General features: G+C 44.5%; 1 protein-coding gene across 1 annotated transcript in view; it reads left to right on the top strand.

Annotated features, from left to right (window-relative positions):
* The window catches only part of LOC115380278 (neuropilin-2-like), a 109,149-nt gene that overhangs the window by 13,294 nt on the left and 80,431 nt on the right, over positions 1-15,424 (top strand). The window contains exon 2 of the mRNA XM_030081376.1: positions 3,405-3,585. Coding sequence (XP_029937236.1) covers positions 3,405-3,585 — 181 coding nt within the window. The remainder of the gene's footprint in view (positions 1-3,404; positions 3,586-15,424) is intronic.

The raw sequence follows: 15,424 nt of genomic DNA, 5'->3' as shown, positions 1-15,424 counted from the left end.
ATTTTCATAGATAGATAACAAGATAAATAGCTGAGAGAAGAATTGTACAGTCTGATGAGAGTAAAGGACCTACGGCTCCGCTCAGTGGTTCACCGCCTGTCTATACTGTTGTGCAGTGGATGAGAGGGATTGTCCTTGATGGCCAGGGGTTTGGATGGTGTCCTCCTCTCCACCACAACACTCATCCTAGGTTGACCTCTGGGATCGACCCCACCCACTTTAGCATTCTGTTTATTCTGTTGTGTCGGCCATCTTGATGCTGCAGCCCCAGCACAACACTGCACAGAAGAGAGAGCTTGCAAACCACTAACAGGCTGAGCATGTTCTGTGTGGTTCTGCACACAGTGAAGGACCTGAACCTGAGGTAAACCGCTCATGCCTTTCTTATATACAGCCTCAGTGTTTCCACTCCAGTCTGGTCTGCTGTCCAGGTGCACTCACAAGTGCCTGTAAGATTCCACCAGGTCAGCATCCTCCCCCTAGATGGAAACAGGAGTAATTTAAGCCTTATAGTCTTCCTGAAGTCCATCACCATTTCCTTTGTTTTTCTCACGCTCAGCTGAAGGTGGTTCCATTCACACCAGTCAACAAAGTCAGCAACCACTGCTGTGTACTTCCCCCTCCGCCCCACCACTCACACATCTAACAATCGCCTTTGGGGTGGGGCCTTGCACTGCAGACCATCACATCTGACATACAGCTCCGTAGCCTCACATACGGTGGTCTGTCAGTCCATGAAGCAGGTTTCCTAGCTGTTTCTTGAGGCATACTGAGGTTGATGTAAATCCCCATATGGAAATCTAATATTAAGACATTAAGATCCCAAGACACTGAACCCCTCACTGCTCCTGATGGGCAGCCTGGCACCTTGCATGGCAGCCTCCGCCATCAGTGTGTGAATGTGTGTGTGAATGTGAAACAGACATTATAAAGCACTTTGTGTTGTCAAAAGTGCAAAAGTCCATTTACTATTTACCATTGAATCTAGGAACACACATGCCCACATATCAGGGGAATGTTATTGTATCTGTTATATATGTAGTTGTATATGAACCAAACATATATACCCCCTCTGGATATGGTGACATTTGTATAGCCTGTATATTTTGAACATATGTGTAACTTGTGAATATATGAAAACAGCATATTGTCTGTCTGTGGTCCTATAATGTATGTGCAACTACCTGCTCAACACATATGACTCAAAAACCTGGGCAGAAGATGCATTTTCAATTTGCGCTTGAAAATGTCTTAAATAGGGTATTTACTATATATATGTATGGGATGAATACCTCCCTCTCTATGTTCATACAATATATTACTTATTACTTATGTAGAACACACAGCTCGATTGATTGACTGAATCTTTTTTTTTTTTTTATTACAATTTCTATCATAAACAGTCAATTATTGAGGTTGTTGCTCGTTGTGCTATTTTCTTATTCTTTAATCCTTATTCTCCCCAGTCTATTCGAGCAGGCTGCAGCTCATACAGTACTCTTATGTTGGAAGTGTGTGTTCATATGCTTAACACAGATACCGCTGATAATTTAACTTAAACTTCACAGATTGTGAACAAAAGAGAATTTCAGCTTGCCTTCAGCTGTTAGATGGCTCGCACAGTGCATCAAGAAAGGAGAGTCAGAGTGGCGTACAATAGCCCCCATACAGCAAATACAATAGAGTTGTGTGCAGCAGAGATGTTATGGTGTTGGGTGTCAGTGATATATATGGGTTACCCGTCTATGTCAGCGTACATCTATGGCAGTGAATGAGTGGCATTGTGTATGACATGACACTGACTTATGACTGCTGACAAGTGGATCCGCTCTGTGACAGTATTTCTGGTGTCTGAAGGCCTTATTCACCCTGTGTGTGTGTGTGTGTGTGTGTGTGTGTCGGTCTTCCTGGGTCAGAATGGAGTCTTTGTGTGTCATGACGCTGAGTTGACTCCTGACCCTGCACACACAGGCACACACACACAGGCACACACACACACACACACACACACACACACACACACACACACACACACACACAGACAAGCTACTTCTCTGTTTCTAACATCCTGTCTCATGTAAACTCGGCTACTATCTCCAAAACACTGATCTGAAAACAAAAAAAAAAAGTTTAACCCCTTTTTCGCCAGTATAAAATGACTCACGACAAACATTAATTAAAGGGAAATTTCACCCAAAATTCAAAAAGGGGTATTTTCCCACTTACGCCCAGTACGGTCTATCCATTCAGGTTGATGCTGTGTGATTTTGGATTTGTTTGTGGAGCTCATATCATCAAACTTTTACATGTGAAAAACTCAAAAGCAACATTCTGTCCAAAAACAATGACATGGGCTCTCGACAAATTATATCAATCCATGCCGAATCTGAACTCCTTGGGAGCAGATAGATACAGATTGCTGGTGTTCTTTGGCAGAAAATAGTTCCCAGTAAAACTGTTCACTCCCGAGAGCTCTGGATTATGACCCATAACATTGTCGCACAGAAAGTATCTGGACGGATACATTGCACTAAGAGGGTAAGTGGGAAAATATCTTCTTAGTGTTTTGGGTGATCTGTTTCTTGACCTTTCATCAGATATGAAAACCAGACAATATACTGACCTTGTGTATCCTGTAGACCTGTGAGGGAACTTATTATGCAGAAAGCCTGATCGGATCAGCCTCTCTCAATTTTTTCTTTATTTTGTTCAGCCTTAAAATTTCCAGTCTTTCTTCCCTTTGCCTTATAGTTTCCCTGCCCTCTGGTCTTCTCCTCTCCGTTCTCTCCTTATCTTCATTGTTTTTAACATAATCATTTGTTTACTGCACAACATTTTTATCACAATTTCAGTACATTTCCTCAATCCATTTTCACAGGCTGACACTGTATCGTAGAATAAGGAGAAAAAGGAAGTATTGCATCACCCGTGGGTGTAAATTGGGGATTTGAAAGTTGGTATTTTTTTTCACTTTTTGTTTCCTTGTGCTTTGTAGAGGCTGTGAAGAGCTGTCAAATAGTTATGTCAATAATGAACACTTAATGAATATGCTTTACTGTGAGAATGCGATAGAAGAGAGCTTTTCAATCAGCTTATCCCACAAATTCCACATATTTGCTCAGTTCCTGGACTAGAACATCTGAATTAGTCAACTACCAAGGCCTTGACAAATGGAATCACATGTGCTAGTTTTAAATCACTGAAAGATATCTGGGAGAAAACCCTCAGGGCCCCCTCACCGCCCCGTCACCATTCAGACCACAGTTACACCCCTGCATCACCACATCTTTTCCTGTTTCTTTCACTTTGCAATGACTCGCTGATGAGATAATTCCATTTGATTTTGCCTAATATGTGTTGTTGTTTTTTCCCCTTTCTTTTCTCCCTTTTCTCTCCCCTTGTAGCCTCTGAGCCATGCGGCGGCGTCCTCGATGCCACCGATGCTGGCTACATCACCACGCCTGGCTACCCGCTGGAATACCCGCCTCACCAGAACTGTCGCTGGATCATCACAGCCCCCGAGCCTTCACAACGCATCGTCCTCAACTTCAACCCACACTTTGAGCTCGAGAAGCTGGACTGCAGGTGAGGAAGCATGGGTAGATTCTTTTCTGAGATTTCCTCTCAGTAGGTTATGTCTGTCTCTCAGCGAGGGGTGTTGAGTTTACTCAGTGAACTTCTGCCCACTCTCCTCCTGTTTCTCTGGCTTTTGCAATCCTGTAATAATCGCTATGGGATCTCCCTCGGTCCCCGGCCTCTAATTAACGGCGTCTAATTACAACACATTTACAGCTCTGGGATGCTTTTTTGCACATTGATAGCATTAGCCCAGATTAGAGGATTTGGTGTTGGTCCATCATTGTTTCAGTTGTTTGCTATTGTTGAGAGGAAAGGCAGGCAGACAGGCAGGGTGAAAAACCAAGCAAACAGAGAGAGAGAGAGAGAGAAAAAAAAATCAGACAGAAAGACAGCCAGGAATGCTAGGAAATGTGGAAAAATGCAGGCAGAGAGGTAACTGGCAGAAAGATGGGCAGGTAAAGAGGGCTGACAGAGAATAATGAAGGATATGAGATGTAAGTCCTTTTCAAACATCACTCAGAAGTCTCCAGAAATTTTTTTTTTTTTTTAGGATGAACAGGAGCCACATCCCGGAAAAGCTGATCCAGCAATTTCCCCCTCCAAGATATAGTGATATTCCCAAGAATCCTGCCTCTGAAAATCCATAAGATTCAGACAAATACATGCTTACACACACACACACACACACACACACACACACACACACACACACACAGAGACAGAGAGAGAGAGAGTTTTCCCTCTCTTCTGTGTTCCTCCACTTTCCCATCCAGTTATTAACATTTTAGCCATATCAATTATAGATAGGTGAATTTCCTTACTCGGATGTACCAAAATCATTCAGACATTCCTTTGTTGGAATTGAAGCATCAATATTTCACCGGCTGGCTGTTTGTTGAAAGGCTGAAAGGTTGAAAAGGCCCTCTGCGCTTTTGCTCTGTTCTGCTCCGCTCTCTCACTGTGCAGCAGCAACAAAAAACAGATTTTTAAACTCCTCTGTCTATCTGTCTCCTTCCTCTCGTCACCCCTTCCACACACACACACACACACACACACACACACACACACACGCTCGTTTTGTTCTGCAGTTCTCACCCTCAGATCAATTTGATGCATTAGATGCTGTTTCGTCTCTCTCTCCCTCTCCTTTTTTTCCCCTTTTCTCCCTCTTCATCCATCCCCCCCTCCATTTTTGCCTCTTTCTCTTTCAATTTCTTACATCCATTTAAAGTACACTGGTTTCCCAGGAGGAACACAACAGTTTGAAACTTCCATTAGAAACAACAGAGTCTGATTTATTTATTGCGGTGTGCGCGTTTATGTGTATGCTTATGTGTGTGTGTGCCTTGCAACTGCTAGTGCTCACATGTTGTGTGTGTGAGTGTGTGTGTGTGTGTGTGTGCATCTCATTGTATGAACTAAACGCTCGGCTTAGTTCAGTTTAGTTCCAGTAAAAACAGATTACATTTTCAAACTAATTGTCACCCTGCCAGCACAGAGTGAGATATTTTCAGTGTTAGTGGCAACATCTCAGGCTTAATAGACTGTTATTTACTGAGTCAGTCTCCTACAGCGCAGAGCTATTTAAGGCTACAGGGGCCCAACGCCAGCAGTATGTGTGTGTGTGTGTGTGTGTGTGTGTGTGTGCAGGGGGTAGGCTGAAATTGAGCTGTTAGGTTCAGGGGGCAAAGAGGCCAAGGAGAAGGAGCAGGAGGCGAATGTGTGTGTGTGTGTGTGTGTGTGTGTGTGTGTGTGTGTGTGTGTGTGTGTGTGACCTGAGCAGGGGAGGGGATCATGCGTATGTGGTTGCCCAGTGACTGTCAGCAACAACTCTGACCCCCCCTCCACCTCCACACACACCAACAACTGTCTCCGTCTCCCTCTCCGTCTGTCTCTCAGACAGACAGACATCTGTCTCTTTCTCTCTCTCTCTCTCTCTCTCTCTCTCTCTCTCTCTCTCTCTCTCTCTCTGTCCAGTCATCCTAAATGTGACAACCTCCCTCTTCTCTTCTCAGCAGATTTATGTAACATGGCTCATGAGAGAGAGAGAGTGTGTGTGTTTATGCCTGTTCTCAAGTCAATACGTTACAGTTTTGGGCAACAGAAAACGGCATTTAATGTCTTCAATTTATAGAGCAGGGGGACACAGATGCACACACACACGCTCATCTTAATGTGACAAAGGAGCTACTTATGTGTCCTGACAGAGCCAACTTTGTTAACAGTCAGTGTGGTTCCTCTCTGTCTCTCTTTCTCACCCGCTTATGACAGAAGAGAAACACTCATAATACGGTTGCATCTGTGTCTTGCATTTGCATGTGCAAACCCGCACATACACACACATCCAAAAATGCTCACAGCACTATCCTGGATGAGGGGTTATGCTATTAGGTCTGTACGTTGAAGCAATGAAGTTGATTATGGTCCTGATTGCGAGTGGAGATGGTAATCTGTAATCTATAATGCATCACAGGTTGACAGTCACTTCAGCAGCTCTGCAGGCTAAATCAATGCCGAGGCAGAAGAAAAGACAGGCGGAGATATTGTCGTGAACATTACTGACCAGCAATTCGAACGCAGCGGAAGAGAGGGAGGACGTGAGCGAGAGAGAGAGAGAGAGAGAGAGAGACTGACAGGCAGGTGGGTGGGCAGGCTGACCAGCAGAAGATGAAGAGTCCATGTCCTGAGTGAGATAAGTTTAGCTGTGGCCAATCATGACTCACCATGACTTCCCTTTTCCCGTCACATGACATGCCACACATTCCGGCATCAGCCCGTTGCTGGCGACAGGTTTCAGTCGGCACCCGGCCGTATGTGTTTGTGTGCGTGTGCATGCCAGGAATGCCATTCATTAGCGTACTTAGACTATTGATTCCCTCGATATATCAGTTTTTTGACATATTACTATTATCGAGCTAATGGAGACATCTATACTTTTCCTATTCTTTTTTATTGTTGTTATCACATTCTTTGTGTGTGTGTGTGTGTCATGAGTTTCTGGTGAAAGACCCAGTATGTCAACATCACATGATAGACTAGAAGTGAACACACTGTGTGTATCTGTGTGTGTGTGTGTGTGTGTGTGTGTGTGTGTGGTTAAATAGTAGGCCTATTTACAAGGGTAGTAAAAAGTTTGTGTAAGTGAAAGCATATCTGCTTCACTTCATTAAAGAGCGCTGCAGAGAGGATGAGAGTGAATGGAGCAGTGACGTGTGGCGGTGGTGAAGTCCTGAGCCTAAACTTCCCGTTTTAATTCATACTTTAAGCATCTTAGATTCTTTCTCCACAGTGCTTCCCCTCCCTAGAGAGAGATTTTTGTATCGTTAACATCCCATCCCGTGTCACTGAACGTCACAAGTCCCATCTGCAGCTGTTTTCAAACTTCATTTTCTGTCTTTTTTTTTATCATTTGGCTTAATCATCAGCATGAAGCCCTGAGAGTGATAGCAAACCATCCAACTATAAAAACTACTTGTCACCAGAAGATAGGATCTTTTGAGGGAATAAAATCAGAAATCCGTACCCTTTACAAGGATTATGGTTAAAAAATATGGCGAAAAATGCTCCCTCATGGTGAAAATCTCCTGGGTCCAAGTATAAATATGGTGAAACAAGGCAGAATAAGTCAGATTAGCTTCGAAATTTACTTTTGATTGAAGAAAATCTGGAAACAAGCTGATTAGCGTTGGGAACAGGTGGCACTATGTCAACCCACTGGCAGATTTTTTCCCCATTTGTTTCAGAAAAACAAAGATCGCATGAGTACGAGACCAAATTACTTGATAAGATGGTGATTTTTTTTTTTTTTTTTTTTTTTTTTTGCACTGCGCTATCTGGAGGTCATAGGTTACCCAGCTTTTTTATTTGCCACCTCATCACTGGTATTACCTTTCACCCTTTGGTTTTAAGGCTGCAATTTTGCCTCAGCTTAATCTACTGCTTTGTCTCTGGAAGCAAAATCTTTACTCAGAGTGTTTGGAGAGGATGCGGGGCACGCAAACACACACACACACACACACACACACACACACACTCAGAGAGAGAGAGAGAGAGTGCGAGCGAGAGAACAGCTCAGAGAAAAGTGCAGCGTCAGGGTCTGTTGGGTGGTGGCTCAAATCATCGTGACAGCTGTACCTCCTCTCCCTCTCCCCTCTTCTTTCCCTCCCCTCTCTCTCCTTTTCTCCTCTTTCCTGCTGCAGGCTCTCTCTCCCCCCTCACTCCACTCCTGTCACCTTTCCTCCCTGCTCTACCCGTCCCCCTGCTGCTAAGTTGACCCCATCTACTCTCCTCTCCTCTCCCCTCCCCTCCTCTCCATCTCTGCCTTCTGCAGCGTGCCAATCTTTTATAGACCAAATCATTATTCAGCATTGCATATGAGAAAACACAGGCGGAGAGCCAGAATGCCACACTCTCCTCCGTTTCTCTCTGTCTCCGTCTTTTCAAATGCGTTGATTCTTCTCTCTTTATCGTGTGCAGATTCTTCCTCCTCCTCCTCCTCTCTTCTCACTCTATCTGTGTCAATCTCCTTTCTATATGTCTCTCTCCTTTTCTCTCCAATCCCTTCTCCCCTCACATCACATCCCAGTTTGATGCTATCTTTGCATAATATTGATATGAGAGTGACATGCACACACACACATACACAAACACACACTGAAACCCTCACATGCGTGCATGCACAAACACAGGCTCACATCAGTGTGCATACACAGAATATAAATGCAAACATGAAGGTGCAAGCGCCAACAAACATAGCAGCATATACACCCAGGGATGTATGCCTTAGCATGCACACAGACACACACATACACACACACACACTGACACACACAGTAAGTGTGGAGTACAGCAGTGAGTTAAGAAGTGATTTATATGACAGAAGAGCTGCAGTCAACGATAATGGTTTCACTAATGATTTAGACCTTGCCTTTGTACTCTGCCTCAATCAATCATTTAACTTTATGCTACATCTGTTTTCTGTCCTCAACCCTTCTTCTTATCCTGCTTTCTTCCCTTCTCTTCTCTTCTCCTTTCCTCTCTTCTCTTCTCTTCTCTTCTCTTCTCTTCTCTTCTCTTCTCTTCTCTTCTCTTCTCTTCTCTTCTCTTCCCTTCTCTTCTCCTTTCCTCTCTTCTCTTCTCTTCTCTTCTCTTCTCTTCTCTTCTCTTCTCTTCTCTTCTCTTCTCTTCTCCTCTCCTCTCTTCTCTTGTCTTGTCTACTCTCACAATCAACAATGTAAAAAACTCTCTGTACCTTCCAGCACAGTAAATAATTTCCTGGTTAATTTCCACTTCTACAAGCTTTTTCCCTGCAAATTAGCGTTCAGGGGGGTCTTGGAAATCAAACACACGTGCACACCTGACCGACAGAAGAGCAGCTACGAACACTGGAGTCCTGAAGAGACAGAAAAAGGAAAAAACAGAATGGAAGAAGGATGAGAAGTGACACTCGCCTGAGGGGAGAAGGGGGAGAGAGAGAGAGACATGGTGGGGGAGATAAAGCGAGATGATGGCAGAGAGAGAGAGGGAGAGGAGGGGAGCACGGAGCGAGAGAGCTGTTCAGTCACCAGCTGTGGGCAGTTAGCAGCTGCCTGTATGTTTGAATTAGTGTCACCATAAGTTGGCCAGCAAGAAGGCCAAACTATTGCTAAGAGGCAGGACGTTATCAGAAAACTAGAGGAGGGGAAGCCACACAGTGACGTTCAACACAACGACAGCATTATTTCTGTATTCCTCACCACACACACCTCCACTTATCAAGCCAGTTACAGAGTCAGCTCTTTACTCTGCAGTCGCTGTGAAACCCATCTTTCAGCTCCAGGGGGATGATTTTATGCCACACACACACACACACACACACGCACACACGCACACACACACACACACACATGCTCAGTAGAACAGGTAATGATGATGATATCAGTACTCTGATTTACAGACACTCCCTCAAGCCCTTAAGGTCTGCCTGATCAATGCCTGTTACTGTAATGACTGTGTGTGTGTGTGTGTGTGTGTGTGTGCGCGCGCGTGTGCGTGTGTGTCTGCGCACGCTTGTGTGTATTTACGTGTATGTGTGTGTCTTTGAAGGACTGACCCTGATCAGTGTGTGTTACGACTATAATGAGGAATTGATTGGTTGTCCTAGAGACTGCCAGACACACGCACACACACACACACACACACACACACACTGTCTATCTGTCTGCAGTAGGCCTATTACTTGATAACAGTAAAGTCAGTCATTTTCGTCACTCTCTATTAACAACATCAGTGACAGACTCAATAGGCCGGCTTTTACCTTACACAGACGTAAGAATACACACACACACACACTCACACACATTCATGCATGTAGGCGTGGTCATATATTTACATCACTTACCGACTCAAACTCACAACTTTTGTGTTGCAGAGGTTAGAGATGGAGATGGATCAATACTAATGAAAACATTTTGTTTGGATTCAGTGAGTTCTTGTTATATTTGTCATCAGTGGATTCAGGAGAATTGGGTGTTTTGGGTCCTTGCACACACTTTTAGAAACCAGGCTGTGGGCTGAAATAATGTGATGTAACATCTAGACTCCTAGTCATTTTGTATCAGGACCAAAACGTTGCATCAAGGCCGTGAAGTCAAATCAATTAAATTAGTTGATAATATTTTCTGAAAGTGATATAGCAATAATACTAAAGAGGGTTTCATTGCAGTGACAGTGAGGACTTCAAATCACTGACTGGCCATAATCAGGCAAAGAATCTCGAGTGTAATATCTTACTCATGAATGTATAGCATCTGAATGTACATCTCTTAAAGGTTAAAGGTTAAAGCAAGAAGAATCACTCACAAAAATTGGCAAAGCCAGTTGAGGCCTGTTTGCAGTGCTCTGAGTTACCAGTGCAGCTGGAGGTGTCTCAGCTCAGCCAGGCTCAAATGACCTGTGTTATAATTGTGCTTTGTCCAGACGGAAAGCCTCGCAATGCAGTTTTGCATCCCAGCACTGGCGCACGGAGCCATTTTTCTGGAATTTAACTTGAAATGCGTCTTATTATTTATATGACATCTGCTTTATGAGTCAGCAGTCAAGATGGAGCTACTGACTGTTGACTGTTTCAGTTCCTCGACAACACTGTTGATCTGAACCACTGAATCCACTGTTTTGACTTCCCCTGCTGAGTAATGCTCAAATGAAAATAGCAAAGTCTAAATAAAACCAAACATTTTAGTCAGTGATAGTCAGAGTGACTTCCCATTTTGAGGGGAGAACAACATTCAGTACTACTTTGGGTTAGCGTACAAATTCAGATAGGTAGTAAGAAAAAGTTGTTGTTACTTACTAAATGTGTACAAAGGAGTCACAGACAGCTAATATAAAACAGCTAATATAAAATTGACTCTAAACTCTAAATTTGACCTATTAACTAAACAAGCAAGAAGCAATTTAAGTAATTTTATAGTATCTTAAGTCAGATTATTCACCGTCTATACATCCTGCAAACACTGTCACACACCACTGCTAATCTGGCCTGCTTTCAACTCCTTTTTTGTGTGTGTCTGTGTGTGTGTTGCTGTTCCTGTGCGTCTGTGGTGCAGACGCTGTGTCTGCTAAGGGGACCCCTGATGTTTGAAGGGAATGTGCAGGTGTAAGAAAACAACTCCTGACCTGGTGAGAGAGAGAGAGGGGGAGAGAGAGAGAGAGAGAGAGAGAGAGAGGGGGCGTGTGAAAAGCAATTAACAACCAGGGACAGAAAAAGGGGGGGGGGGGGGGGGGGGGGGGGGGGAGACGAGAAAGAAGGAGAGGAGGGCGGGAGAGGTTGGGAAGTGCATCTGTATCCAGACCATGTCCTGTGTTCACGTCACACACACACACACACACACACACACACACTCACACAGTGTTGACTCATCAAACCCAGTCAGTTCAGAGTGTATTTCCACAACACGTTACAGGTTTGCCTTGGAATGTTCCAGCAACTCTTAAATCCCGTCTCTCTCTGTGGGAAAGAAGGCTGTGTTCGCAATCCATCATGAATGCTTGTCCCAATTCATAAGTGTAACCTCCCATGTCACATGTTGTATGTTATACATTGTTGATTTCCACATTTTACTCCACCATCTTCTGTGCAAGAAAAAAAAAAAAAAAAAAAAAAAAAAACGTAACTCATCCATGGCGCCTATTAACTCGAGAATTTTAAGGGAACGTGATGGGAGGGGGGAACAAATTCCACCTCCTCACTGTACCCTATGGCAAATCTCAGCAAATCAGCAATTGGCTGCAGTAAAATATATTAGGGCGAGAGAGAGAGAGAAAGAGAGAGAGAGAGGGAGGGAGAGAGAGAGTTGACGCGATTAAACAATTTGTTCGAAGCTGTGTACCTCCCACACAGAGAGAGATAGGGGAAACCCTCAAACCCTCCCTGCTGCTCTGCAAAGACAGATCTATCTATGTGCAGGGCTACAGGCTCTGTGCTGTGGCTGTGTATATGTGTGTGTGTGTGTGTGTTGACCGAGATGTAGCTGCGTACATCAGCCTGCTTTTGAGTAAAGACACATGCCCCCTTTCCACCAACGCAAATCTAATTCTAGTTTGGGGCTGGGGCGAGTGCTGATTGGCGATCAACTCGTGAGCCTTCAAAGAGCGGGTTTGCTTTTCCACAAGCGAGAGAGCCACGCCGGTAGATCACCACACCGCACAAGTCAGTTTATGTCTCCGCTTTCGTAGCAACAGAAATGTGTGTTCGCCGCCGCTGTCCTGGGACAGTGAGCAGGAGGTGATGGTAAAATGGTCTCCTCACAGCAGCAGCAGCAGCAGCCAGAGGAGGCAGGTTTTCTGCTGCAGACGTGATGAAGGAGAGCCACGTGTTGCGGTCGCATGAGAAGAACGCTGTAAAAAGTGTCAGAGGCTGATGTCATCTGTAAACAAGCGGGGGTTAAAATAGGTTAAATAGCCTTCACCGCTGTTTTGATGTGACTGACTCGGCTTTTTTATTGGGGTTTTACAGCATTCAGCAGGATCTCGACTGCCTTATTAGAAACACCGATCTGATTGATAATCATGCACCCAGACATAAGTGGTTCTTTAGGCACCGACTCCGAACCAGCCTTCAAACTGGCTCGGTGGAAAAGGGCTAATACATTGGAGGGAGGGACACCTGTCTCTGTCTGTCTGTAGGGAGGAGCTGTGAGGGTGAATGCAGTGTCATGTTCTCCCTCTCTCTCCTTCTCTCTCTCTCTCTCACTCTGTCTGGCTCCATGCCACTAGTTATGCACTTGACAGCACATTAAAGAAAGATAGAGTGATAGAAGCAGAGAGAGGGGGAGGGAAGACGAAGAAAGAAAGAAAAAATAAGAAAGACAAGACAGAAAAGAAGACAGAGTGAAAATGAGAACAATTAGGGAAAAAAGAGAGAAGAGTGAGAGAGGCTCAGAGAGGGAGAGAGAGAGAGGGGGAGAGAGATGTCTGCATTCTGAGTAGCCGTTAAACAAAGTTGTCATTTTTGCAAAAGAGGAGAAGGAAACTGTCGCTTGGATGAGACGTTTTCAGGGGAAAATGTGACAGGAACTATGACACACTCACACACATGCACACACGCACGCACACACACGCGCACACACACACACACTCACGCATGCTCACAGTTTGGTGACAGGTTGTGTTATGACGTGGTGATGCTGGTTCCACGCAAAGCTGACACAAAGCTTGATGGGAGAGTGGGAGGTGTGACCCTCATTATGTTGGGGGCTTGCTCACCTGTCAGTGCACTCACACAAACACACACACACACACACACACACACACACACACACGAAGACAGCCAAGGAGGCAGACCCTTAGAGAAGTGCACATATATACTCACATGAAAACACTGACAGAGCTACATACTTCTGTTTTATGATTGTGCACTAAAATGAACACACACACACACACACACACACACTGATACTGATTACGACTCATTATGAAACAACACATTATGAAACAGCCAAACACTCACATGCACTTGAGCATCTACAAACTCAGAAGCACTGCACCGTTCATTATTAGCCAATAAGAAACCTGGGTTGGATCAGAGGCTCCTGGGTGGATTTACCCTGTGATACTGTCAGAACATGGTGTGCTCCATGGACTGTGGATCCCCAGGGTGCAGCAGCGTCTCCTCACAGATCCTGATTCAGTACCTCCTGTAGTTATGAATGCATTCTCATACTTAGTGAAAGGCTCCAGACCTGTTTCATATTTACTTATCTTGTATGTGTCTGTGCAGCAGCAATAATGCACCTCGTGTGGTATGACACTTGTATCTTCCTGTGGTACGTCATATGCACCTAAGAAATGACATACTTGAAGTGTAACTTCAGCCATTTAAAGCCAGGACCTTACAACATCTCATCACGTTCCATCAGAGGGGTTGACTCTGGCCGACTTGTTGCTTCAGTTGCTTCTCTGTTTGGCTATTTACATCTTGTTTGCCTGGGTGCCAATAGATAATTCAGAAATCAACACTAAAAGCACCCAAACCAAGAGCTTGTTGACACCTTTCCCTGTTTAGTTTGTTCTACTTTAGACAGTGGCACAAACAGACAGCCAGCCTGCACAAACACCGGCCAAAGTAGCATTGACATTGTGTGCGAAAGGCATGACTTTAGAACATTTTTATTTATACCCTTTTACCGATGCATTGGCCGCTTTTGAAGATGATTTTTGGAGCGTCCGTTGTCCATATTGGAGGGCCGTGAACATTAGAAAGCAGGATGAAAGTAGCTCTGTGCATTGGAGTAATTTGCGGTTGGAATTGATCAGTGTGACAGGAAAAAGTGGGAAAATAGGGCCTATGCCGAAAATGGGCCAGAGCTGCGCTTAAAGGATGTCCTTGTGGTGTGATTTAAATGAAATGCACTCAGCTCAGCATCAAGCTCCGTGGCCTCCAGTCATGAAAGGTTGCTTAAGGAATTTCCTTCCAGGAGCTATTTTAGAGCCAGGCAGGTGTGTCTTTGGTATCCAGACAGAGAGGCAACACTCCTGCTGAGGGTCTGGAGATGGAGCTAACCTTATGGCCAGAAAACATGAAGGAAATTGCCATAAAAATAGATCTTGAGTCAGCATCTTCCTTTTAAAGAGGGGAAAAGACTCTCGGCTAGCCCTCCTGCTGATGTGCACTGTACGCTCAACGATAAAAGGCATGATTGTTAAGTTAAACACCGTTCTGAATGCTTGCCTTTCATATGCGCCACTTTCCTGTGTTTTGAGATGTCTTCGGACCCACGCAGGTCTCGGCTGGGGTTCGGTGTAATCAGGGTGCGCGGAGCCGAAAAGGTCACGTGAGGTCAACAGCGGTCAGAGAACAGACGTTTCTGGAATTAGACCAAGCATAAAACCCTGCTGATCAATTTGTATACAAGCTGTGCTACGACCTAAGACGTTTCCAAGAATTTCCTCTCTCACATCAAAGTGTGAGTATGAAATACAATATGTTGTGCTCAGTGAGAGTAGATTCTTTTTCCCTACGGTGGATTGAGCACAGAGCCTTTCGGTTGAGATCAGACCCGTACTGAGGCAGACAAGGTGAAAGATGTAATGGAGAGTCATTTGTTCCACGCTAATCCTTCCCAGCATCAAAGTGCGTGGATGAAATGCTCCAAGTTCGTCCGCAGTTCATAAAGAGCCAGATCATTCCATGCACATGCACTTTCGACTACACTAATGTAGATAAAGCCGAAAACATAAATTGAGCATGTGAGGTAGATTAATCAGTTATTCCTATTTTCTTGCACAATAGAACATTTGTTTCAGCTATCATTTCCTTTCAATGCTGGGTATAGATTCATGGCACAGAACATCGCCTGAGGGTATA

This window comes from Myripristis murdjan, chromosome 21 (assembly GCF_902150065.1).
Source record: "Myripristis murdjan chromosome 21, fMyrMur1.1, whole genome shotgun sequence".
Classification (NCBI taxonomy): Eukaryota; Metazoa; Chordata; class Actinopteri; order Holocentriformes; family Holocentridae; genus Myripristis; species Myripristis murdjan.
The sequence above is the reverse complement of the archived record's forward strand: the minus strand, read 5'-3'. Positions and strand labels throughout refer to the sequence as shown.